We start from the raw sequence: 27,337 nt of genomic DNA, 5'->3' as shown, positions 1-27,337 counted from the left end.
TCCGCATAAGACAATTCTGTCCCTAGTCTACTGAGAGCCACAAAAGCAGAACAGTGGTCCTCTGCTGCTCTATCCCATTAGGAACCTGAGCATCCTTAATATAAGGGAATTGTCTACCTGCTTCAGCTATTCTAGGAGGAAAACAGTTGCTTAGAGACAAAGGACCCACATATCAGAGGGCAATGTCAGATGGGGCCAGAAACCTCTTGCTTTGAGTTTGTAATCCAAAGCAGTACATAGGTGCAGTTCATAGGCAGATCTGAGAATTGGCCAAAACCCCATGAGATCAATGGCTTTAATCTTGCCAGAGTAAGATGCACGGAGGCAAAGAACTGAGCATATCACAGAACAGGCTAGGGGTGGCAGCTGGATTGGTCGTGTTTGCTGCCCCTGGGACAGCTAGCCAGGTCTCTGGGTGTCCAGCAGCTTCCTTAGGAGATCATCTGGGCAATGAGAACACTAAGCTACAGCCAGTGCAGGAGACTGCATTTTGCTGTGCATGGTCTTTCCGCTCTCCCACCACTTCATCTCCTCTCAGAAGAGCTGTGACTAGCAGACCAAGAGGGAGAGATGAGAAGTATGTAAGTGTGCCTCAGCCCTGGCTGACACTCAATAAATGTCTCGTTCATTTCCTCAGAGGAAGGGATGAGATGGGGCTATACCCAGGCTATATGACTACACGGCTTGGACTGAGCACAGAGTGTTCTCCTTCTCTGTTCTAAATAGCCCTAGACCTCCGTATGCCTGGAAGCTTCTAGCCTTCAAACAATCTAATCTTCCAAGCTGACCGTTTCAGTCCGGCTTCTGACTGAATTGTTCTGTCTGGCTTCATCTGTCTCTTTCTCATTCGGCTGGCTTGTTCTGTCTTCATTTTGTATCTAGCTTGTTCTCTCTGTAACTGGTTTTAGTAAAACTGTCCTTGAAAGACTGCCATACATGTATACCACCCACCCACCACACACCTCTCCCCCTTCTCCTGTCTTTTTCTCTTGTCTAGTCTTCTCTTCATTTCTCTGCCCTTAAGTAGACTCTCTTTCTTGTCTGTTTTCTGTGAGTTGGGTATATCCTATCTCTGACGTATTCTGTCAAATCTTTCTCTGATTCATCACTTTGTCTGCCCTTCAACTAAACATCATTTTCAAACCAACATCATTTTCAAACCCGGTTGCTTCCTTCTACAAACTAACCTTACTTTCATAATCAAGGATGAAAGGTATGTGCCAAGGCAGTGTCTGTATTCTAGCCAGATCAGATCATATCTTTGGCTACCGTTTTTTGAGAGGAGTCACGTTGCCTGATTAAAATTCCTCTACAGGCATTTCCTGCTATAATTATCCATCCAGTACTGCTGCAGGGGAAGTTCAGAGCGACCTTGAGGATTAGGTTAAGTGTCACGGTAGTCTGTTTCAGGTCGTGGGATGTAGGACCTCATTCCCACTCTGGGAAGTTTTATTCTCGTCGGAAGATTGGACAAAGAACTGTGATGAGACCTCTCTAAGAATACTCAAGCTTTTGGGGACACCTTCTGTTCGGGGACTCTGGTTGATTTCTAGCATCTGCACTTGCTCTCTCTGTGTAACTTCCAGTCCCTTAGGATTACTTTTAACTCCTTGGGAATCCTTTCTGTCGTGGCCGTGAGGGGAGACAGGCAACACATCCCAGGATGCAGATCCTCCTCTCAGTCTGAGGAACAGCCCAATCCTTCCACCAGAGAAAGGGTAGAGGCGTTGGCGCGTCGCCCTCCTCACCCCCAGGGGGCGCCAGGGGCCGGGAGTCAGCCTCATTCTCAAGCTCACGCTCTCTTTAGCCGTGTCGTGGCGGCTCCAGCCACGACTCCCAGCCGCGTCAGAGTTCCCCGGCAGCCAATCAGAACTGTCCATGTACTAACAGGGGCGGGGCTGCCGAGGGCGGAGGAAGATGGCGGCAGGGGCTGGTGAGGTGTTGGCAGTGGCGAGGGGCTCGGGCGCGGGGGGGGGGGACGCGGGCGATGGCCCGCGCCGGCCGCTGGGGCGGATAAAACCCCGTCGCGCCGCGGGTGAGGGCCGGAGGGAGGAGACGGTGCCCGAGCGCCACAGGAGTATGACGGGGCTGTACGAGCTGGTGTGGCGGGTGCTGCACTTGCTGTTCTGCCTGTACCGCACGCTCACCTCCTGGCTCCGCGTTCGCTTCGGCACATGGAACTGGATCTGGCGGCGCTGCTGTCGCGCCGCCTCCGCCTGCGGTCCCTAGCGCCGCTCGGCTTCACGCTCCGCAAGCTCCCGGCCGTCGGCAGGAACCGGCGTCATCACCGGCACCCGCACGGGGACCGGGACCAGCCGCCACCCACCCCCCGGCTGCGCTGGCGCGCGGACGGCCGGTCCCTGCAGAAGCTGCCGGTGCACATGGGCCTGGTGATCACCGAGGAAGTGCAGGAGCCCAGCTTCTCAGACATCGCCAGCCTCGTGGTGTGGTGTATGGCCGTGGGGATCTCCTACATTAGCGTCTACGACCACCAAGGTGAGGCCGGTGGGAGGGAGGGTGACAGAGGCGCGTCCGAGTCTGAGGACTACGTTTCTAGCTAGTTTGTTCCTGGTTGCTGTGCGAGGCCGCCGCCCTCTGCTGGCCCTGTGATTTCGGTAGCCCTTGGTCCTTAAGGAAAAATCACGGTGCCGGTGCTTTCGAGGAAGAGAGATCTGTTTTATTGAACACCGACTAAGTCTTTTAATTCGATTAGTGTTTGTAACATTTGAAAGATTTATTGTAGTCCGTTAAGGGAGATGGTTTTCTGTGGCTTTGTTTCGCCAAAGAGGGAGCTGAGGTTCAAAACATTAACTGATTTGCCCAAGGTCACAAAAGTAACGGGTAAATAATTGTAACCAGTCTGTGTGTTCTTGAAAGGGGATTCAATGAACTCCTCTTAAGGGCGACTAGGCAGTGGAGAATTTATACGAGAACCGCATCGTGGATTTTCGAAATGACATCGTAAAGTTAGGTGACATTTGAATTGGACCTCTGAAAAGTATGTAAGAGTTTAGATAGGCCTGGAATAAGGCCTGAAATCACGTGTTACCATTTCTCCTTAGTGGCGGGTACAGTAGTACTTGATACACTTGTCTTCCTGCAAGTTCTAATCAAGGCAATGGATTTCACCATGGTTTTTGTTAAGGACGGTACTCAACACCGCAGGACTACAAGCCTAAAGCACAATGCCAAATATATTTCTTGGAATTTTGCCCTCGTCTCTGGCTGATGGGGAGAAAGGGACACATGTATAGGTGATTTGGGGAGTGAAGCTTCTACTAGAAAGGAGAGAGATTCTGAAGGTAGGAACTTGAGAGTTGGGGTAGAGGAGATGAAATGTGAATAGGGCATTGAAGAATGGGAGTGAGATAAAGTGGAGGCCCTAAATTTCAGCCTTGGATTTCCATCAATCCTAAATGCATTGGTGTTTCCTTAAAGCTAGAGCTGTGGTGAGAAGGATGAGTCAGGAGGGTTGGTCTGCAGGAAAGAAAAATGACTGCTTTATTCTCCAGTAAATGGCCTGCATGCTGTGGAGAAGCAATTTGAGTTTTACCTTTAAATCTTCACATATTTGAGTTCGGGGTTTGATTGGGGCAATAGTAACCTCTGACTGCTTCACCCTCTTTTTTACAGCTAGTAAGGAGTGTGGCTCTCCGGGAGGGAGCCTGCGATCTGAAATGAGGATTTGCCCTGTAGGGTAAAGTGCAGAGACATTCAGAGACTGACAATGCAGGGTTTCCTGAAGGACTCGTGAGACTAGGAGAAGTCTAGGAGTGCAGCCAGCAGTGTGGGATATAATAAGGCAATAGAACAGTGAAAACCAAAGGCATTAAGTAATGTGGATGGACACACATCCAGTAGGAAGGAAAAGATAGAACTGAGCTGTTTGACAAGACTGCAAGCAGTAGTTCACAGTACAGCCACACTTCCTTCTTCCTGCAATTCCTGTTACTGAATTTCTGATGTGACTCAGGTCCTGTGTCATATGCTCTTACAGGAAAAAAGTCTGACATCTAACGTAAACGTGTTGGAGTTTTAGGTGCACAATGGGGGAGGGGAGAGGAGATGGTAGCCGGAAGGAAAAGCTCAGGTTTTAAAGTGGGTGACCAAGGACATCGACCTTTGATAAAGGTGCTTCAGCTTCATCCTGCTTCCTCTATACGCCCCTACTTGAGATTGTTTCGCTATAGGTATTTGGAAGACTTTTTGTGTATTGACATATGTGTATGTCTTCATTAATGCAGTCACAGCAAATGAGTATGAAAGACCAGGGAGACAAGAGGGGAGGTCCTTCAAGTGCTGTTGTCCCCTGGTGGCTCTAGGAAGAAGGGAAAGTGATGTTTGCACTGGAAACTACCAAAGGTACATAGGGTTTGGAGTTCAAACACTACCCTGTCCCTCCCTGTGTGTGAATTGGAAGTGCACCTCTTTGGTGGCATTCCCACTAGATAATATCATTGAAGGGGGCATTGGGAACAGTGAATATGACAGGGAGGCTTCAGTAGCAGAATGCTGGGAACAAGGTAAGGTGGATGGCATTGGGAACAGTGAATATGACAGGAAGGTTTCAGTAACAGAATGCTGGGAACAAGGTAAGGTGAATGGCATTGGGAACAGTGAATATGACAGGTAGGCTTCAGTAGCAGAATGCTGGGAACAAGGTAAGGTGGATGGCATTGGGAACAGTGAATATGACAGGAAGGTTTCAGTAGCAGAATGCTGGAAACAAGGTAAAGGCGAATGCATGCTCAGGTGGCTATTTTGCTCGTATGTTGTTTTATAGAAATTTACTCCAGAGTTCAGTGTTTTAAAATAATTAAGTGTTGACTCAGTACAGTGGGGCAATTTTCCTTGAGTCACCTCTATACTTATATTGCAGTCAGTTAATTGGCAGGGACATAAAGGTTGCCATGTGTCATCCACTTTATGCCTGGCTCATAATGGCTGGGATGGGAGAGAGATGGTCGTCTGTCTCCATAAGGCTGCCGTGGGCTTTCTTATGTAATGGAGGCTTCACAATGATCCACTTGCCTCCAGATCCCAGGTTCCCAGAATCAGACCAAAGCTGCCAGGACTTAGGATTTAGTTTAAGCAAGCAGTCACACATCTGTCTGTCGGGAAGGAAGGAAGTAGATTTTACTTCTCAATGGGAAACTGCCTTATGCCGAAGGTAGAGCTGAGGGGGTTAGCAGCCACTGTGGAGACAAGCCTATGATTTAATTTCCCCCTAGCCTACATATTTCTTCAACCTTGAATCTGTATTTAAATACAATTCATTCCAATTATGATGGGCTATAGGTTGATTTTAATCATTAGACTAAAGTAAACATTGACATTTACTTTCATTTGTCTCTTCCTGATGAGACATCTTCAGGTGACCTGATGGGTCATCTGTGAACTGATGACCAAGTTTGTTTGCTTTTGTCGTTGAAAGGTCTTGGTGGGCTGGCCTTCAATTTAAGATTTTCTTACCTCAGCTTCTCTGGTACTGGAGTTACAGGCATGTGCCCAAACTTGGCATCCACCCATCCATCCATCCATCCATCCATCCATCCATCCATCTATCTATCTATCTATCTATCAATCAATGAGTTCTTCTGAATACCTGGAGTTTGGTTTTGGGTGGTCCTTCAGGGGATCAAACTCTGGACCCTTAGCAGGTTGAGCACTGTAACCCAGAGCTCACGGTTCTCATAAGGAGAATTGACTACGTTGTCTGTGTGGTTATGAATTAGAAAATGATTACGATAGGAATTGTGTTAAAAAGTGTTTAACTGTATTTGGCATTACAGCCTTGGGGCTCCTGTGCTTTTTTGTATTCACTTGAGGTGCACAGGCGCCCCAGATAGTCCGGATGGGTACCCCTTATTGCCCAGCTGTGTTGGTACCATGCTCACGGTAGGTTTGTTTGAGTCCTCGAATGTTCATGGGAAACACTGAATCATCACACTTACTGCTCAGCTGGATTAAGGTAGTCCAACCCGCATCTCTGTTTTCATCAGGCTACTTACGTGGTGCCTCTGCACACTGGAGTTTGACCTTAGCATAGAGCAAAAGCTTCTGCCACTCGCCTCCAGTAAGAATAATCATGGGCTGCGGATGGAGCTCAGTGGGTATGGTACTGAGGCGCTCCATGCACGTGTGCGCTGCGCATTCACGCACGCACGCACGCACCATGCTTCAGCTTGTACATTCTTACTCACGTGTGAGGACAGTTTGGGGTAGCACTACTTATTAGAAGTAGAACTGAGTCAGCAAGGTATTGTTTTCTGTGTGAGATTCAGCAACGAGACAGCAAAAGTGTTTTGTTGTTCTTTCTGCTTTTATCTCTATTCGAGATCTGTGCCGTGCAGTAGATTTTGGGTAATTATTTCTCACTAACCCTAAAGGGACTGCCCGGTGCTATCTCAGCCTTTACAACCTCGTTCTCCCCACCTCTGTACCCCACCTCTGTACCCCACATCATATCCACATTTAGGCTGTTGGCTACCACCTCTTGCTGGAGTATTCGCTTTCTGGTTGACACGTGACTGTCTCTGATCCTTGTGAGTCTGCCTTCACCTTGCACTAGTGTCTCCTGTCCTTTGTCAGTCAGTCTTGCTCTGCCTCACTCTGTTCCTGGATCCCCTAAGAACCTCGGCATCTCTAAAGATACTTGCGTTGTTTTCCTGTGTGTCTGCACTTGATGGTCATCGTCAGAAGCTCCTAGGTGTCCTCTCTGCTCTCCTTTTGGTTTCTTCAGGGTGTGTTCTTGGTGTTAAATGCCTGCTGTGGTCGGGCAGTGCACACTCTGACTCCAGAGAGGGCTGTGCTTCTGGTACCCAAGCATAAGGAACTGAGTTGCAGCTCTTGTTTCGAGAGTGGAACCTTAGACTCCTTCAGGAAAGTAAATTATTCTGTTCTAGTTTGACCCATGACATAGATAATGAGCAGGAGGTATAACTCTTAATGTGATTGTTCTCCTTGTGTTGATTAGAGAGCTGTCAGAGGTATTGAAAGTCCACATACACTCAGGATTGTATTTGGTTTACTGAACAGTGTACCTGAGGCGTTTGCTTTTCCATATTTAGAAACTACTGGAAGGGAGCCTCTGTCCCTCACTTCACTTTTGATAGCTCTCTCTTTCCTAGGACTTTTCATCTTACCTCACCACCGCCTTGTTCGGGCAGAGGACTCTTTACCCAAATCCGATCATGGTTCTCAGAGTTTCCAGCCAAGCCCAGTTGGTCGGTGGCTCTTCAGGTTGTTTCATCCCAGTCCTTCATCTCTGAAAGGTTCTCCTGCTTTGGGGTTTTTTTTTTGTTTGTTTGTTTTTGATGTAAGGAATAATTTTGTTCTTAATGCTCTTTTGTTAAACTAGCACTAGATCTATGCAATCTTTGAACAAAGATTTATTTTAATTTGTCGTATGCTCCTTAAGTGCTGGTATTCTCGGGAGGCTGGAAGTGGAGGCCACCAAAGGAGGCCAGAAGAGGGCAGTGCACTCGGAAGCCAGGGTTCCAGGCATCTGTGTTGGCTACGGAAGTGATCTTGGGTCCCCTGCAAGAGCCGTGCATGCTGTAACCACTGAGCCATCTCCTGAGCCCTGTGTGTTACGTCTTAATAGAAACAATTATTTTTGTTAAATTCTTTTTAAAAGCCACTCAGTTCTTTGGTTCAAGGTTGTGAGTATCATAGCACACTATGGAGGACAGAGAACAACTTGTGAGAGTTGGCCCTCCTCCCACCACGTGTGGCTCAGGTCTCCCAGCTCAAAGACCAGGAGAGCCTGGACTTGCTGAGCCATCTCACCATCCCCTTTGCTGATTCCTACTGTGAGCTATGCCAGAATGTAGTCAGTCTGAATGAATTCCACCTCAAGAGACAGAATCAGAAAGCCAAGGAACCAGGTTTGGAATTGAACCAGTTTTATAAAAAAGCTTTTGTTCTTACAGCCTGTGTTGATCTTCACCGTTAGAGTGCAGACAGTAGTCCCTTTGTGGGCTGTCATTGCATCAGCCTCAGGTCGTGGTACACACAGGTGACAGAGACTTTATAAAAGGCATTTCAGGCAGAGGGTTTTCCTCATCGGGATGAATGGATCTAAGCAGTCACCCCGAGCTGTAGGATCCCTGTTTAATTACTGCAGCTTAACTTGAGAGCGCTGCTCTCCGAGAGCCAGGCGTCACATAGCAGGGGGCTCTGGAGTTCTCGTCTCAGAATGTGCAGCGTGGCTGGAGCTGTTGCTGGGGTGCAGCGGGGGTGCCATGGGTGCGCTTGCCTTATGAGGCTCTGTGCCTGCTTCTGGATGGTGATGAAACAGATAGACACGTAAACTGCAGCCGGAGCTGAGAGAGCCTGTGTGCCTTCCTCACTTCGCACTTCTTGTGTTTGAGGTGCTTAAGCCATTCTGTGAAGCCACAGCCACAGCATGTTTGTTTCTTTGCTGTAGCATGTTCACATTCTAGCATAACGGTTGGTCTGTGAGGTAAGATGAGGCTCTCCACTAAAATGAAATAGTCCAGTGACTTATAAGGGTTTGTGTTTATGACTGGTAGTCATGTAAAATTTTAATATATATATATTTTTTTTTTTTGTTCTTTTTTTCGGAGCTGGGGACCGAACCCAGGGCCTTGCGCTTCCTAGGTAAGCGCTCTACCGCTGAGCTAAATCCCCAGCCCTATATTTTTTATTTAAAATACTTGTAGTATTTTTTTTTTTTTTTTTTTTGGAGCTGGGGACTGAACCCAGGGCCTTGCGCTTGCTAGGCAAGGGCTCTACCACTGGGCTAAATCCCCAACCCCAAATACTTGTAGTATTAAGTATATGTTTTTCTTCTCAGAGATTCCGCTCCGGTCGTGTGATAGCTGTGAGTTACAGAGGTTAAGGTAGCCAACAGGGAGCTTACTTAGGTCTCGAGGCATTGTGCATAAGGAAATACTGCTTCAATTATGTAGCTTAGAGGAGCTTGATAAGTAGGAGACTTTCAGTTTATTTTCTTTTTTCTTTGTCCTCTAAATTCTTTTTTTTTCTAGAAGTTTCTTAAAGGCCTTCTTTATAAAAGGAATAGTTGTAAAAATGCTTTTATCAAAAGCTATGTTAAGTATATATTTAAAAAGCCACTTTATTAGATTGATTATACATTTCACATGAGTTTTGAAGAATCTTTAAGAAGTACAGATAATGGGTTAGGTCCCCAGCTCAAAAAAAAAAAAAAAAAAAAAAAAAAAAAAAAAAAAAAAGTACAGATAAGATTTGTTGAAAGAATACTTGTTTAAACTTCTTGTTTCCTGGTTCTCTTAATTTGTAAAGGTCATGCCATGTCTTATTGCCCGGTTAGTGTGCACATGCTTGGGCGTGAGGGTGGGCTGAATGTGGAGACCTCTTAGGATCTCACATTGTCATTGCCTTTCAGAGCAGAGGTTTTTCTTTCCTCTGTGTGTAGCCCTGGCTGTCCTGGAGTTTGCTCTGTAGATCAGGCTGGCCTCACACAGAGATCTGCTTGCCTCTGCCTCCTGAGTTAGTGCTGAGATTAAAGGCATTCATTCACCACCAGCACCACCAGCACCACCAGCACCACCAGCACCACCACCACCACCACCACCACCACCACCATTGTTTTGGTGCTGCTGCTGCTGCCAGGTCAGAGCAGAGAGTTTAAAGACTCCAGTATGGAGTCTGGGATCAGTTTGTATCTTAGATGTAGACTGGTGGACTTATTTCTGTTTGAAGTGTAGGTATTCGGGTTTCTGTCACACCACGCTTGCTTGGATGACTTGGTTTACATCTGTACCTACTGAGCCTCATGCTGGCTTCTCTTTTGTTTCTTCTAAATGTGAGATGTGTGAGTCCTTATCCTTCTGCTCAACTTAGCCGTGAACTGAGTGGGTGTGGGCAGTTTAGTGCTGTCTCAGGTGGCTCCTGTGCCTTTACGTACCGCTGTGTGTTGACCTGTGGTTTGACCTGTAGTCCCATTGCTTCATAACCCGAGACTGTATCTCCGCTATTACATGTCTAAAACAGTACTCTTGACAACCCCTCCAATCTGCCTGCATATTTTCCTCCATGCTAGGAAACAGGAGTCACTCTCATCAAGTGGTTGATGTCGAAAGCTCAGCTGAGTATCTTCTTACATTCTGTGGAAGTTGTAGCCTTGTGTGGAGTGTGTCTGAAGTCTCCCTTCTTTTGGTGTCTGTCCCACCCAAATTTCAGTGACATTACCTTTCACTTGTGTCACTACACTAACTGTCCCCCTCCCCCATTGGTCTTTATTTAGATCTGACCCCTCTAGAATCCATTCTTCACCTATCAGCAAAGTAATTTTCCGGGGATGGCATGGATTTGGAATTCAGTCCAGAGCCTGTGAATACCCTGCCACCAACCAAGCCAGTGTTAGCTCTTGGCTCTTCTGAGAAGGCATCTCACTCTCGCTCAGGCTAGCTTGGAACTCACTTGTTGCCTAGGCTGGTCTTGAACTCAACATCTTTCAGCATCTCATTCCTAGCACAGGTTAGCACAATCAAACCTGGCTATGATCCATTTTATTTTAAAATAACATCATTCAAACGCTGAATAAAACCCTCTAGTAGATTCCTGTTGTACTTAGAATGCTATATTCACTACCAGGACTAAGGGACCTCCTGCAGTTGTGATTTGCAATGTCTCCGGTCTCACATAATATCCCAGTTCCAGTTTTATCACCTTTGTAATAAAGTACTGTGACCAAAAGCAAGTCAGGGTAGGAAAAGGTTTATTTGGTTTATACTTAAAACAATTTACAGTCCATCACTGAGGGAAGTCAGTCAGAAACTCACACTGAAACCAAGAACACTGCTTGCTGGTTCTATTACAGGTTCATGTTTAACTGCCTTCTTGGGGAATGATGCCACCCACAGTGTGCTGGACCTTCCTCTGTCTGTTAACAATTGAGATCGCCTCCCGAAGATTTGTCCTCAGGTCACTGCGATCTGGGTGATCCTTCATTGAGACTTTGCTGGTGACTCTTGGATGTGTCAAAATGATAATGAAGTCACCTGAGACAATTCCTCTTCTTGCTTCCTTGGAATGCTCATAGTGGTGCTCTTCCTTCCTTAAAAAGGTGAGCTCTGAATGCTGAGAGGACACGCATCAGAGCTATCTCTCTAATAGCCTGCCGCTGAGGGAATCCTGATTTCTTGGTTGGCTAATGTGTGGTGACTGAGATTCAAACCCAGGGTCTCAAAGCTAAGCAAGTGCTCTACTCCTAACCACAGTATTCGGTTCAAGAACTACCAGCTTCTCCATTTCAGACTTGAACAACATCAGCCAAGGCGTTTGGTAGAATGCCAGGATTGAGATATGCAGGAGAGCGGAACAGGGAAGGATCGGTGTATCAGTGACAGCAGACACACTGCACTGCCACTGATTCCACGAGTGCTGTGCAAAAATGCACCAGGGGCAGCCTCAGAAGCAGCAGCCGTGCTCAGTGTGATGGGGTAGAGCATTCTAGTGTGCTACCACGCACGGCCAAGAGCATTCTCTTGTCTAAACTTTGCACTCAGTTTTTAGTACCACACCTACAAATATTTCTTTGACTATAAAAAGAAACTCATGTTTGGCTCTCCACACACATAGCTCATGTTTATCAAGAAACATTAAAATCATGTTTTTTTTCTGAGATGCAGATTTCCTAGCCTAAGTTTGTTCTTTCATGGCAATTGGAGTGTGCCCCTGCGTACATGCAGGTGTGTTTTCACAGGTGACTCACAGTCCTTTATTTGTGATTACTTTCCTTTGGGAAAACTGGTTATAGAGCAACAAACTGGAAATGTCTTACGTTGTTACAAAACTTACATTAGATTTCAGGTTATTGCAAGAATACGTGTGTACCTGACAACCTGAGCTGCATGTCCAGAATCCATGTCAAAGTGGAAAAGCCTCTCCACAAAGGCGCTATGACTTATATAAACATGGCAAGTGCACCTCCCTCATCTCTCTCTCTCTCTCTCTCTCTCTCTCTCACACACACACACACACACACACACACACACACACACACACACACACGGGTGTGTGTAGACTGCTACAGAGAAATGTACACTAGCAATGCTTACACACTTCATGGATGAAGGAAATGCCATAGAGTATGATCAGCTATGGTGGTCAAGCTGTGTGTCATTAAGAATCATTAAGAGAGAGTCTCATTCTCTCTTCCTGTTCTCCACCATGGCCCAAGATCAGGGGTGAAGAGTTCCCCATGCAGGGATATCTGTGTGGGGTAGAGCGGAGATAGGCTGACCCAGGCAGCCAAGGTGTTGGAGCAGCTCACAGGCCGGACCCCTGCAGTTTCCAAAGCTAGATACACCGTCAGGTCCTTCGTCATCCAGAGGAAGGAGAAAATTGCTGTTCACTGCACAGTCCGTGGAGCCAAGGCAGAGGAGATTCTGGAGAAAGGCCTGAAGGTGCGAGAGTACGAATTAGGGAGGAAGAACTGGCAACTTGGCTTTGGGATTCAGGAACGCATTGACCTGGGCACCAAATATGACTCAAGCATCGGCATCTATGACCTGAATTTCTATGTGGTGCTGGGTAGGCCAGGTTTCAGCATCGCAGACAAGAAGCACAGAACAGGCTGCATTGGGGCCAAACACAGAATCAGCAAAGAGGAGGCCATGCGCTGGTTCCAGCAGAAGTATGATGGCATCATCCTTCCTGGCAAATAAACTTTATCCAAAGGCCAATAAAGTTTTCTCAGAAATGCAAAAAAAAAAAAAAAAGAAGAAGAAGAAGAATAATTTTCCTCATAATCTGATTCACATAAGTCTCAAGACAGAAACTACAGGTTATATTTTAGCCGATTATTTGTCCAACTCAGCCTACAGCAAGATTCTCTCTAACTTTCTGCTAGGCTATCTAGAGATACTTTATAATGGCTCTACTGTTCTTTTCTTTAAATTCTGCCTGCAGTCAGGAAATGGCTGCTTGGATTGTGAAATGTTCCTGAAAACCAAAGTTCCCATTCAGGAGTCTGTCCCTTTAGGTTTTGGTGTGCATGGGTTATTTGTTAAATAAACATTGAGTTTCTTTTATATGGGAAATGACTTGGAGAGAGAGATTCATAAGTTAGGAACTTACAGGTAAGAAATGGCATTTCAGTGGTGGCAGTGGTGACATAAGTTAGTGCTACTTAGGAGTTCAGTGTTAAGTTTATTAAGGGATTTGAACAGAATCCATGTGTGTTGGAGGAAGAATGGGACACTGGGAAGGGTCTCCAGAGAGGAGTGACCCTTCTGTTGCCCCAAAAAGAATTGGGGAATTCTACAATGTAGAATTCTACAGGGTCAGTGAAGGGCACACGAAGGATAGGGGTTGGGGCAACTCCATCTGTGTGAGAAACATAAGGCAGTCCTTATTTTGCTGATTATAGAGCCACAAAGGAATAGGTTGACTTGTTTCCTAATCATGTATTATTTCTACCCATTTGCTGTGGAAGCAGACAGCAGTGTTTGTGTTGAGGGTTAGTACATTGTGAAATATTGAAGGTGATAGTTGGAAGGTGCCAGGGGCGGCACCCAAAGCTGAGTAGTTGGCAGCCTAGTGAAGCATTCTGGGAGGTCATGAAGAGGGCTGCGGTGACTAGAAACTACAGTGGCAGTGGACTGAAGGAATTAAGGTGTACAAGCCATGCTGTAGAGCAGCCAGAGAGCTTAGCTTAGTGACATGAAGGTGGTAATGCTCCAGAGAAGGGAGGATGCCTGGACGGCTGAGCAGGCCATGCTGCCTTTTAGAAATAGAACCCGAAGCTCACCTCATCCGTTTACAGTTCTCACTGTGCCTGTTTTCCTCCGTCCTTAACCCTAAACGCTTATAACTTTTACAGCCCTCTTCCATTTTGAGATGAGGTCTCACTCAGCCTCAAGCTGTATGTATTCCAGGATGCCTTGAATTTTGGATGTAGCCTAGGCTAGCCCCAGATCCACAGTAGTTACCTTGCTTGTTTTAGTTTCCTAAGTGTTGGGTTTACTGATGTGAGCTGCTGTGCCATCCCCCAACTTGCCCTGATTGTTTTGAGAGCTAGCCTTTTATGATATACCACAATGCTTCACTCTGCTCACATCTGATTGTTTACAAAACTTCAAGGTAGAAGTGGGTGTTGGGATGAACTGGACATGTTAGGAACAGAACAAGAGCGTCTTACTTAAAATGTAAATGCCTTATGTCTTTACATGAATTTTATAGAGAAGCTGCGTTATTTTCTTACTGGGTTTCTTGGCATGCCTTTAAATGTGCATCCTAAATTTTGCCATACTTATCTTACCCTTGTCCTGTCCCCTAGTGGCTTTAAAGATCTCTGAATGATTGGACTCAAGGAGAAGCATGTGGGCAGTGAGAGAGGACTGAGTTCTCTCCATTGGGGAGGTAGGAGGACAAAGGTTCAGTGGAAGGAACATTCTATGATGGCCTGCCTTCAATGGAGAATGTGAGAAGGAAACAGATGCTCATGTCAGTGCTTCAGGGATGTGAGGAGGGAAGATTAAAGATTGGAAGCCACTTTGGTGACTAAGTATACTGTTGGTACTGGGGTTGCAGCACCGTGGGAGCCAGAGGCAAGAAACTTGAGTTGTGGGCAGGCCTTAGCTTCCCGGAAGTGCAGGCCGCTCTGGGATGCCCCTAAGAGTTGCTGAGGGGTCCCACTTTAATCTGCAAGCTAAAGTAAAGCCGAGAAATTGGTGCAGACTAACATGCAAGTCTTAAAGAAGTGGTAAGGGGGGGTTGCTGTGATCGTAATAGGCAGAGGCGAGACAGAGTGCATGTGACTGCAAGTGTGTGTGCATGGGGCTGTGTGTGCTGCGGAGGCCAGAGAAGGCTCTCAGGGATCCTGTTGTTTCTCTTTACCGTGGGCCTCTGACTGCACCTGCAGCAGACTGGCGGCCAGCAAGCCCCAGCAGTGTGCCTGCCTAACTAGGGTTACAGGCATACATCAACCGTACCTGGTTTTAAGCAAGCTCTCGGATTCGAGCAGGTCCTCATGCTTATCCAACACACTCTCAGACTCACTCAGCCATCTCTTAAAATAAACTGATATGTCCTGGCTGGGATGTTACTGAGATTTTTACATTGTTTTTTAAATCAGGAAAGTTTTTTTTCCTCTAAAGATTTATTAATTATATATAAGTACACTGTAGTGTATCAGACACACCAGAAAAGGGCATCGGATCTCATTACAGATGGTTGTGAGCCACCATGTGGTTGCTGGGAATTGAACTCAGGACCTCTGGAAGAGCAGTCAGTGCCCTTAACCGCTGAGCCATTTCTTCAGCCCCAGAAAGTTTTTATAAATCTAAGTTTTTGTCTGACTTTCTATTTGTTTTGTTTTGTTTTTCTTTGAGACAGGGCCTCACTCTGTGGCCCTGGCTGCCCTGGACTTCATTCTAGTAGGCATTTGAGACTTGTAATACTTGTATGTCTATATCTAGTATTTATCTGCCCTTTGACATGGTACAGACATCTTTGTGTTGTACATGTGGGGTTTTGACTTGAGCTCAACAACATCTGTAACTATCTTTGCACAAGTATACCTATGAATATTGCTACTCATAGTTCCTGAGGTTAGCCACTTTCATCTGAAATGATTGTGCCTATGTATTTTTTTAATTCAAACTTGCTTGGATATGGGTATTCCAGACAACAGTCTTTGGGCGTGGGTGTGGTGTTGTCCCTCTTGCGTAGCCTAAGCTAGTTCTGACCTTACTTTGTAGGAAGGCTGACCTGACTTCTTGGTGTTCCTGCCTCCACCTTCCTGGGGTTGAGGGTGCTCCACACTCTCAGCTCTCTCTCCGTTCACTCGTGTGTGTCCTAGTTTAGTCTCTCAGAGGAAATGGCCAAGTAAGAGGGAAAGTAAAGAAAACAGTTTACTTTTATTGTGTACGTGTGCGTGAAGGAGTGCGTGGGTGTGAATGCAGTCAGTCCTGGAGGCCAGATGACAGGCTCCACTGCAGCTAGAGTTCCGCTTGAGCTGCCTGGTGTGGGCTCTAGGAACCAAACCGGGGTCTGCTTCAAGAACAGTGAGTCAGTCCTAACCGTGGGCCATCCTAGACCCAGCCTACCTTTGGTGGACAGATAGAGCCAGCTCCTTTAAAGTTGTCTTCTGACATCTCGTGTGTGCTGTGCACCCATGGCAGACAGGCAGTCCTGCCCGAACTCCGGCTGCTATAGCTGTCCTTGGCGTAACTGAATTCTCTGAGGAGTCCTGTAGTAGTCTGCCGCCTGCCTGTACATTGCTTATAAACTGTTGGGTACCTGTTGGCAAGCAGTGTGAGGTGTGGGACCTCCCTCACTCCTCTTCTCATACGTACCATTTCAGCAGCAGCCTTTGTGTGTGAGGTACATTCCAGATGCTACTTTATCCTGAGCGTGCGCCTACCTAATGCTCTCTCTCTATATGTATGTAGCTTTTAATTTCCTTGATCCAGTTCAGCTTAAATCTTGCTTTAAGAAACTGTTTTACCTTTATTTTGTGTGTGTGTGTGTGTGTGTGTGGTGGTGGCGGTGAATATGTGCCAGGGCATGTGTGTGGAGGTCAGCAGACACGTCGGGAGTTGGCCCTTTTCACCATAGGCTTTGGATTTGAACTCACAGCAAGCGCTTTCATTCAGCTGCTGAGACACCGTGTGGGTCTCCATGCCTTGCTTCTTATAATAAACCTTCCATTGGAAGACATTGTTACTTCTTGTCTTGGTTTTCTCTCCCTGTGAGGAAACATCGTAGCATTTCTTATGAAGGCAAACATTTAATTGGGCTGGTTCATGTTTCAGAGATTTAGTCCGTTATGGTCATGGCGGGAAGCATGGAGCACACAGGCTCACATGGTCTGGAGAGAGCTGAGCGTTCTGCATCTGAATCAGCAGGCAGTAGGGGGAGAGAATAAGCACTGAGCCTGGCTTGAGAGTCAGGAAACTGAGAGCCCACCCTGGTGACACACTTCCTCTAAGAAGGCATACCTGTTCCACAAGGCCTCACATCCTAATTTCAAATAATGCCACTCCCTGGGAGCCTGGGGGGCCGCTTTCCTGGAGACCAATACCCTGCTGTTTTAGGGTTGAGCCCACTTTACATGTGCATACTGCTGTGCATACTGCTGATTCTCTTTCTTTTCTTGCCCCATCATTTTCCACACTTCTTTTTCCTTTTTTTAAGAAGTTGGGTCATTAAGTGTATGCCTAGTTTTGTTTTCTTTCTTAGGGATGGATGTAGTGGTAACAAACGTTAGCTTCTGTATATGGCTGGAAGATCACATTTTACTTTTGTACTTCTGTACTTCAATTTAAATTCTCTTAATTTTGCTCTTATTTTATCTTTTACTTTGTGCATAATTTATACTACTTTTATTACAAAACAAATCAAAATGAGGCAGTAACATTTAATATGTATAATAAATCTGCAAAGAAAAGATGTTAGACTGGTAATCGGGAGCGAAGTCCAGCTCCTTCCTCACACTGTATTTCCGTATTTCAGTTTGTTACTCTGTAAATAAAAGCTTCAAGTGAGGAACCTCTTAATTCCTTCCTACTCACATGATCACTTGCTTCCAGGTAGGTAGCCCTGGCCCTTCTTATGACTCTGGTATTAATCAGCTCTGCTGTTGGGTTTCCTTTTAGATTCCAGTTTGAGATATCATTTCTGCTTTACTCAAAATGCAGCTTTGGCTCTAGTGTGTACCCAGAGCAGAAATCCATTAGTCACTGCAGAGCATCACCTCATCTGGCTGTGATTTATTTATTCATAATTTTATTTTTAAGGTATTTTCAAGAGAAATAATTCCAGATTGATGGATGAAATTTTAAAACAACAGCAGGAACTTTTGGGCCAAGATTGTTCCAAATACTCACCAGAGTTTGCAAATAGTAACGACAAAGACGATCAAGGTAGGTGCGTGGACGGTTGGACACTTGACATGAGAAGAGCAGATTTTGTAACATTTTTCATTTATCTTGCTTTGCTAGTCTTTATTATTAATATCTTGCTAGAAGATAATGTTCAGAAAAATGATAGAATAACAATTGACATTATAGAAATGAATCAACATTAAAGACGTTGTTTAACCAGGCAGACTTTATAGTCCATGAGCAGAGAAGCCCAGGAATGGATAATTTGTATTCGTGAGCTAGTGAGTATATGAATTATGCAAACCTGGCTTTCCTGTAGGGCAGTATGAATGTTTAAAGTTTAGAAGTAATATTTTTGCCTTGTTATCGGTTAGCTAGAGTCCTAACATTTATAAGTTAGCTTCAGAAAGGCATGTGGATGGTGCACACATGCCCTATAGAAACTCTCGTTTTCTTTTATGTTACTACTGAATTGACTCTGAGTGTAGATGCCATTTTTAAATAAACAAAAATTGTAGGTAGCCTCTTTTATAGAGTGTTTACTCACTATACAATGTTACTTTTATTTAGGATTTGGAAAAGGTGTTTATAAAACTAGGCCCCATTTCTTATAGACCTGAGGTACATGGCTCCTTTCAGAGGGGAAAAGCAAGTATGTTAAAATACTGACCCGGAGGAACTTGAGTGGTTCCTAGTTATCACTGTTGTATCTTTATTTTGGTCTGAGCGTATGTCGTAAACCTGATTTTGAAATAAATGTGGCAGAGTTTTAAGTTTTATCTTGTCTGTTCTCTTCTCTAGTTTTAAATTGCCCATCGGCAGTGAAGGTGCTGTCCCCAGAAGATGGAAAAGCGGACATAGTGCGAGCCGCCCAGGACTTTTGCCAGTTAGTAGCCCAGCAGCAGAGGAAGCCCACAGAGCTAGATGTAGAGCTGCTCGACAGCTTACTGAGTAAGTCCAGAACTTTTCCCGTTTTGTCTTCCAGACACACAGATAAAGGCATATTTAAGTTCTTTTTATTCTTTACCAGAGCTAGCCAGGGCTACACAGTGAACCACCGTCTTGGGGTGGGGATTTAGGGAGGCTTTTATTGCTGTACTCTTGCAATGCTGACAGTTAATGACCCACAAGTGGAAACGATTTCAAGATTCAGAGCTTAGCCTTGCGCACAATGGAAGGATTTAATAAAAGAAAAGATTTATTTAGGTATTTCACTTTGAGTTTGTGTGTAGGCACATGGGAAGCGACCAAAGATAGCTTTCTGGAATGGTTTCTGTCCCTCTGCTGTGTGAATGGGAATTAGTTCACTAGGCTGGGTGGAGCTCCCTTCCCCATCTTCGTGGTTCAAGGGAAGGGTTTTTGAGGATTTTTTTTTTTTTTTAATTCTTGGAAGTTGGGATTTAAGTGGGCTGTCTCTCCTCACTGTCCTCTTCCTCTGCTGCTCCGTTGTTATCATAAACAACTTCCTGTGAGACCATCTCCCCAGTGCAGCCTGCTCTTCTCTCCTTTTTGCAGTCATTCAATTTGCAATGCAGTCAAACCACTGTATATGCTACAGTTTGCTAAAACACAGCATTACATGTAAACGCTCATATAAATATGTATGTGCATCCCCCCACGTTACCCTGCACTGCCTATGACAGTCTTTGCTGTGCTGTTTCTCACTCGCCGGGGTCCCTTTAGGAACCTTTTGCCCTAACTCAGTGGTTCTTCTTCCTAGGGTTATCTTTAATGTTTTCAAAAAAGAATATTCCCAACAAATGGATGTCCATTGATGGCTTGTAATTCCAGGATGTTCGTTTTTTTCATCCATTCCCATAGGATACCACGTACCTTATTTACTAACCATGCATTTTCTGTCTCTTCATTCCCGTCCTTTGCCCTCCTTGCTAGCTCCTTCTGTGGTCTTCTTTCTGTCATTGGTTAACTGTGTGCTCTGTGAGCTCAGTGAGCAGAGACCATCGTAGAGTGTTTCATCAGAGTTACTGAGACAGTGACCATTTCTTGACAGTTTGAAGCTTAATCAGAGAGGAGTTTTTGAATATGTCGTAAGTGATAGTCTGGGGTGGCCCCATAGATGGCCTTCAGATAGCCCATAGGGAAGTATGTAGTGTAGAGCCTGGGCGCTTCAGGGTTTGTTAATTTATAATGAAAATGTATACAGACTCTTAAAAATTATTCTTATTATATATATTCTATATGTCTCCTTATACATATACATAGGTAGGTAGGTAGGTAGACAGACAGACAGACAGACAGTTTCTAGGCAGAGTTTCTCTGCTTAGCCCTGGCTGTCCTGGAACTCCCTCTGTAGACCAGGCTGGTCTCAAACTCAAGAGATCTGCCTCCCTCTGTCTCCCTAGTACTGGGATTAAAAGGTGTGTGCTGCTACTGCCCGGCTTTCTTTTATTTTTTTGAGATTAATATCTCTTCCTTGCTTTCCTCCAGATCCTCTCATATTATCCCTCCACATTTTCTTTGAAATTTATGTTTTTTTGTTTTTTTGCATCAATCGCTCCCTCTATCTCCCTCTCCCTCCCCTTCCATGCTCCCTCCCCTAAATATAGTCTGCTCAGTCTGTATAGTGTTACTTGTATGTATGTTTGGGGACTGACCATTTGGTGTTGGTATGCTCTTCCTTGGGAAGACTATTTCTCCTCTTTGCGTTCTTGGTTGCCTGCACTTCTTTGTGCAGGGTTGAGGTCTCATGGGCTTTCTTCCTGTGCACTTTAGCATAGCTTTGCCGTTGCCCCTGTTGGCTCATGTCTAGGCAGTAATACTGATAACAGTTTGTGGGTATAGCTTCTCTGATTACTAGGAGACCCACTCTGACAGCACAAGCCCTGATTCTCTTGATCTTTTAAACTTAGTTAACTGATAGTTTTTTATGACTGTGTTCAGACTACTCATGGGTGTCCACTTCACCAAAACCAGACAACCACTGGTTTGCTTTTTGACTAAATTTTGTATTTATTAGAAATCATATACAGGATATAGATTTTCATATCCTGCCCAATATTGAGCATATATGCACTCAACACAATTTTTTTTTTTCTTTTAAAAGTGAGTCTCAGTATAATACCAGGACTGGTCTGAAATTCAGTGTTTAGAACAGGTTGACCTCAAACTCATAGAGATCCACCTGCCTTTCCCTCCTGAGTGCGGGATTAAAGGCATGAGATACGATACCCAACGGGCATACGGAGGTTTGTCTGCTTAGTGTTAGTAAGTAGGTCATTACTCCGGATTCTTCATGGAGTGTATTGTTCTGTGGATAGAGATCACTTTATCCACTCACCAGTTGTTGATAGTTTTTGATAGTTAATATTGCTGTGATCAGCTGCACACATGTCTTTGTGTGGGAGGGTATGTTTTCTTTCTCTAAGGTAGGACCTAATAATAGACCTGCTGTCTTGTGGTGACTGATTATTTCATGGTTCCTGTCCTTGTCAGAAAGGTAGGCCGCTCTAGCTCCCCATTCTTGCTGAAGAATGTGACGGTGTTTTACTCACAGTTCTCATGGGTAATCATGTTGAGTGTCTTTATGAAGTCACTTGCCACCTCCAATTTATTTGGTAAAGTGTGCTTAAATAGTTTGCCTATTTTTATTATACAGTGTGCGTGTTTTATTACACGCTGACTTACAGTGTGCGTGTTTTATTATACGCTGACTTACAGTGTGCGTGTTTTATTATACGCTGACTTACAGTGTGCGTGTTTTATTATACGCTGACTTACAATGTGCGTGTTGCTCATTTCTAGAGGTGGGGGCACAGCTTGCAGCACTCGTTTCTGTCTTCCCACATCTGCATCCCTGCGTCAATCCGTGAGGTCAGGCACCCGTTCTCCTCATGTTGAGTTCTAGGATGATACTCTTTGATACTCTGGATGCACTCGTAAAAGAGTAGTGATAAAATTACAGGGTGGACAAACACCTACTTGGTTTACTTTCTCATTGTTAAAAGTGATTTCTTTAGTGCCTTAATTTTTATGAGCTCAATTTTTGATTGTGTGGATATCGTATATACATTGTTTTCAGATGCAGGAGCTCTTTGCCTAACCCAGAGTCTCAGTTATTTCCCCTTGTGCTTTCTTCTTTTACAAGTTTTTAGGCTAGATTTGTTCCATTTTGACTTTTATAAAAGTAAGACACACGATTTCAGATGTTCTTTTACGTCACTGGTGTCTGGCCCCTCGGTTCTCGGGGGACACTGAAGACAGTTTATAAGGTGTAGCTAGGAGTTGGGCTTTTAGGTTTTTTAGCTAAGAAATGGGTGTGGAATAAAAGGAGATAATTTTTTCTTTTTCTTTTTTGTCTTCGTTGTGTTTTTGTTTGTTTGTTTGTTTGTTTGTTTTTGAGATGGGTCTCACTATGTCGCCCATGCTGACCTCAAACTCACAGAGATTTGCTTGCCCCTTCTTCCTGCGGTCTCTTTTGTCATTTAAAAAAGATTTATTTACTTAAGCTTCTAAGCACAAAAGCGTGAGTACCCTGAGAATGGAGAAGAGGCGTCAGGTCCCCTAGAGCTGCGGTTGTGGGTGCTGGGAACTGAAGCCTTATGGTCTGAGCCACTTGCCCAGCCCAGAGCTGCGTACTTCTCGACAAAACCTTTTCTTTTTCAAAGTTACTCAGTTCCGGAACCATATAAGCAATGAAGTCCCCAGAGCAACGTTTTCCCAAGATGCTAAGACAGAGGGGGCATGGGAGGGTGAGAGTTGAGCTACTTCATAAGGGAATCAGTGTAGTTGGATGGACTTTGCAGGGTTTGCACATTTGGAGTGAACAAAGTTATGTCACTATTTGTTTGTAGGGTGGGGCTAGAGATACTCAGATGAGGAGGCTTCTGAAGAGAACCGGCAAGGAAACCGAAGAAGCCTTTGAGTGTTTGTGTGTACATGGCACATGTTAATTCCATGTGTGTCTTTATTCCCAAGGTTCACATGGCTTCCCTGATCCTGACCTAGTGTTGAAGTTTGGTCCTGTGGACAGCACGTTAGGCTTTCTTCCCTGGCAAATCAGATTGACTGAGATCATGTAAGTACCTAAAGTTGGCTTTGTTCTCTGGTCCCAGCACTGTACTAGACCAATGCCGATGCCTCCTCCTTAACCTCGGGTGCTTAAGCATGAGTGGCAAAGTGAGGTCTGTAGACGGCTCAGACAGTAAAGCACACGATGGCGCAGATACCTGGCATTGACAAGTTATCTTAGTGGATCGTGAGCGACTGCGTCTGAGTGTCGGAGTTGTTGTTCCACAGAAAAATAGGAGTATGCCCATGCGTGAGACTCAGAAATTTTGTGTCACAGTAACAGCCGGAAGTATATCGAGTGGAGGAGAAGCAGCAGAAGACTGTGGTGCACAGGGGTGCACGGAGCTGGCTCCGTTGGAGCAGTGGTGGAGTGGAGTGAAGATGGTTTGGATAACACAGTAAGGAGTGGACTAGGAGTGGAGACAGCGTGAAGCATCAGTAGTATCGTGAATGGAATGGTGATTTCGGAAGGTTTTTTGTCCATTTGGCTAGAGCGGGACTGGAGGAAGCAGATGAGAAGACAGGTGAAGGGCTCTACCTGTGTACATCGAAGGGAATGAGATCACTCATTAGAACAGGGTTGGCAGATTTCTAAAGTAGCCAGAACTTGAGTATCTTAGAGTTTCAGGTCATGTATCTTCTGCTTAGCCAATTAGATATGCCTGACTCAGCGTGCCAGCAACTCACAGACACTCATGACCAAGTACGACTGTTCCTTATAAAAGTGTACTGCTGTCGGGTATGACGATAATTCCTGTACTCGGGAGGCTAACACAGGAGGACCAGGTCAAAGCTAGCCTAGGCTATAAAATTGAGTTCTGGACAAACCTGAAACCTTGTCTAACAAACAAAGCAAGTAAGCAAACACAGACAGACTGTTATTTGTTGACCCCTGATTTAGAGTAAAAGAGAATTTTTTTTCCAAGACAGGGTTTCTCTATGTAACAACGTCCTAGATCTCGCTCTGTAGACCAGGCTGTCCTCAAACTCAAGGGATCTGTCTCTGCCTCAAGTGTTGGTATTAAAGGTGTGTGTTACCGTGGCCAACCAGAGTGCAGATTTAATAGACTTAAATATATTCAGCTTCTCCAGTATGAGTGGAAAAACACCCCAGATCATCTGTCCGTGAGAATTATTCACTGAATGTGGCTACACCATCGCACTTACTAACTGTAGTAAAACCTAGGAGAGGAAGTGAGAGGGCTCACGAGGTTTTACGCTGAATTGAGCGGAAGAGTTGTTTTGAGAGGAAGTCTGAGGGTAAAGAGAATCCTCACTAGAAAGGGGAGATGCAGATGACCTCCAGGCTCTACAGTTTCTAATGGAAACACTTAGTAGGACACACTCATACATAGAATAGGGATAAGAAGGGTAGAAAAGAAAAAGACCACCTGTGCCTTAGACGTGGTCGACCTGGTCCGAACAGAGGAGCTCTCCAAAGTACCTGTTAAGAACTGCAGGTTTTAGGGAAGAAGAGAAGAAAGGATGAAATAAAGGCTTGCGGGCCACATGAGAGTGTGGGTCACGCTGGAGTGTGGGCCACGGCAGGGAGCAGAGGGGAAGCAGACCCCATGCAGCTTGGCTCTCCAGGCCTGGTTGTCCTTCTGAGAAGCCTGTGTCTGTTTGCCCCAAGGTTTGCCAAGCCTTTTCAGGAATTCTCAGGTCAGTGCCAAGAAGTTAGCTGGAGAGTGGAGAAAAGACTGTTAGGTCTCGAGTCTCAGCTATGCTGCTCAGTAAGGCAGCTTGGAAAGTTGGACTAATCTGTTATTACTGTTACCATCGTAATTGTTATCATTATTATTGAGACAGGGTCTCTCTAGTCTTGGCACTTTCTTTGTAGACCAGGCTGGCCTTAAACTCGGCTTGAGATCTGTCTGCCTCCCAAGTACTAGAATTAAAGGCTTGTACCACCAGGCCTGGCTACTGTTATTTTTTAAGTAGGCATTTTAGTGTAGAGTTGAGGGTTTGTATAGAAGAGGTGATGGGCACCTATCACCCAACGGGTTGCCCACTGTCCTGTGTCTGCACATTTCTCCTAATGTTTGTATTTGCTTGAGGTCTGTCTGTATTGTATACTGTAAGTCAGAAGACTTAAGACCATGCAGGTCATCCAAGGGGAAGCATCAGCAGCGTCAGACACTGAGGGTCGTCACAGAGTAGACACACACTGGTAGACAGGGCAGTTGCTAAAATGTGGAAGACGGAGGCTGTTGGAAACCTCGTGCATGGTTCATCCAGGGGAGCATGGTGCAGATTTAAGGAACAGTGCCCTCAGACACGATTTGAATGGAGATAGTAAGGCAAGGTTGGCAGCAGACATGGTTCTTTTCATGGATGGAAGGCCGGCCACTTTCAGGATTCTTAGCAGTTGGAGGAAGGTTAGTAAACAGCCGTAGCGGAAGAGAATCATAAGGTTAGAGGTCAGGCAGGAGTTTTTTAATAGTAAGGTGTGGTGTGTGTTTGCGTAAAAGTGTAGGTGTGTAATTGACGAGCTCTGAATGTGGCTTTCGTAGTCTGATCCTGTGTGGCTTTTCCAGGTTTGAGTTTCCAAACTGCATTCTGAAGCTGTACAAAATACAGGGCTTTTTCATACTGACTTTTGAAAGTGATTCATGTATTTAAAGTTCTTAGAACCGTCTCATCCTGTGTTCATGCCTCTCCCGTGTTAGTCTTCACAGGACAGTGTGCCCGCAGTGTCGGTGGGCGTGGCTTACACAGTCACTTAGTGCTCGCTCACTGTGTCACTGTGTCGGAGCTGCACACGGCCCTGACCAGGGCTAAACCTGCCTTTGCCGGTTTTACTGCGAACATGCAGAGCTCTCACAGCGAATTTGGGTACATTGTTAATACACAGATTTCTAGCTTTTGCATAGGTTTTTGTGTTAAGTGTGCGAATTTTCTTTTGTAAAATACCGGCAGGTTACTTTGGCTTGAGCAGTTTCGCACTGCATCTGGCAAGATTAGTCTCTGTACAATTCACTTTTTCCTGCCTTTGACTTCCTTTTGAACCCGCTGCCCCACCCCGATATTACAGTGTGCCATGTAATCTTTCCCCTGTGTTCTCTTCTCAGCTCTTTGCCTTCTCACTCAAACATCAGCTATGAGGACCTTTTCTCCGCCCTCCGGCAGTATGCAGCTTGTGAACAGCGTCTGGGGAAGTAATGGTCCCTGCTTGCATAATTTGACTTCAGGCTTTTGGAGAAAAGGACCCAAGTGACTGATGTTTACAAAGTACCTATAAAACTCTGTACACACCTAGTTCATATTCCTCATAATTTATCAACAAACACAAAAAAGTGTCTTACTTGAGAGCAAATGAGTGTGTGTGTGTGTGTGTGTGTGTGTGTGTGTGTGTGTGTGTGTGTGTGTGCAGTGTGATGGCAAGGCGTGCGTCTATGGTGTGTATGGAATAAATTTATAAATGGGGCACATTACGTAATGGAGTCCACAGTCTGGGGTTCAAGCGAGAGCTGCGTGGTGTCTTAGGAGCTGAGATTTCACGATAGAGGCTTCTGTTCCTGCTACTTCCTGTTTGTCTGGGGAGTAGGGGGGGAGGAGTAGGACTGATTTAGTTGTCTGTGGTGGGGGGATACTTTTGTTCAGTCTTTTTAGTGACCAAACTTTAATTTTTAAGAATAATATATTGATTGACTTACTGAGGGGAAGTACTCTAATCTTGAGTGACATTCAGAGGCTCTGGATGTTCACGTGCTGAACATTTGCTTACCCGCTGAGCAAAGGGAACGCCCTCAGATTTCCGTCCGCTTTCATTTCTTTTGTTCGAGTAAACAGTGACTTGAGAGGATTGCTGTGGTGTCTGTTCTGGGCTATAGGATCATTTGAAAAAAAAAAAAATCTTACAACATTTGATGTACAGAATATAAGACATTTAAATATTGAATTAGACACTCAAAAACCAACAAAGTGAATAAACAATCATCTTAAAGATGGAAAACCTCTTAGAGGACAGTTTTGATTTCCTCCTTTGTGTAAAGAGTAGTGTGCTGGATATACCCAAAGCATTTAAGAAGCGTTTCCATTAGCTTTTATTTAAAATGAACACTTGAGAGAAGTTACCACGGCAGCTCGTATTCTGAAGTAACCGGTTCCTCTTGAGCGGCACCGGGGTTCTCTCCTCCCAGTGAGTCTCAGTGACAACACCGTGATGGTTAAAGGATGGAGGCCTGTATCGCCAAACTGAAGCAGAATTGAACCTGCTCTTCTGTGTTCTAGAGAGCAGCACTGGCCCTGACAGGATTGAACTCTTGATAAATGGTTAATGTTTTTTTCTTACACTGCTAATCTCTGGATGGAAACCATTCTCTATGGATGGACAGTTTTCAGAAAACTTTTTACCAACAGGTATACAAGAGTCATGAACATTTAGAATAAAGCAATTTCAATACTAGGCCTCAGACTTCTGAAGAAAGGTATCAAAGGAAATGGGTTTGGAATGTATGGTCTGG

At 45.1% G+C, this 27,337-nt stretch overlaps 1 protein-coding gene and 1 pseudogene across 1 annotated transcript; both read left to right on the top strand.

Moving 5' to 3' along the window:
* The first annotated feature begins 1,990 nt into the window (after positions 1–1,990).
* Positions 1,991–26,129, top strand: Nus1 (NUS1 dehydrodolichyl diphosphate synthase subunit). The gene is given in 6 exon segments (XM_032888788.1): positions 1,991–2,220; positions 2,223–2,496; positions 17,757–17,882; positions 18,645–18,794; positions 22,779–22,878; positions 25,943–26,129. Coding segments are annotated over 6 exon segments (882 nt in total). The 5' UTR covers positions 1,991–2,079; the 3' UTR covers positions 26,034–26,129.
* On the top strand, positions 11,317–12,715 carry LOC116887565 (annotated as a pseudogene).
* Positions 26,130–27,337: the final 1,208 nt, after the last annotated feature.

This window comes from Rattus rattus, chromosome 18, assembly GCF_011064425.1.
Source record: "Rattus rattus isolate New Zealand chromosome 18, Rrattus_CSIRO_v1, whole genome shotgun sequence".
NCBI classification, from domain to species: Eukaryota; Metazoa; Chordata; class Mammalia; order Rodentia; family Muridae; genus Rattus; species Rattus rattus.
The sequence above is the reverse complement of the archived record's forward strand: the minus strand, read 5'-3'. Positions and strand labels throughout refer to the sequence as shown.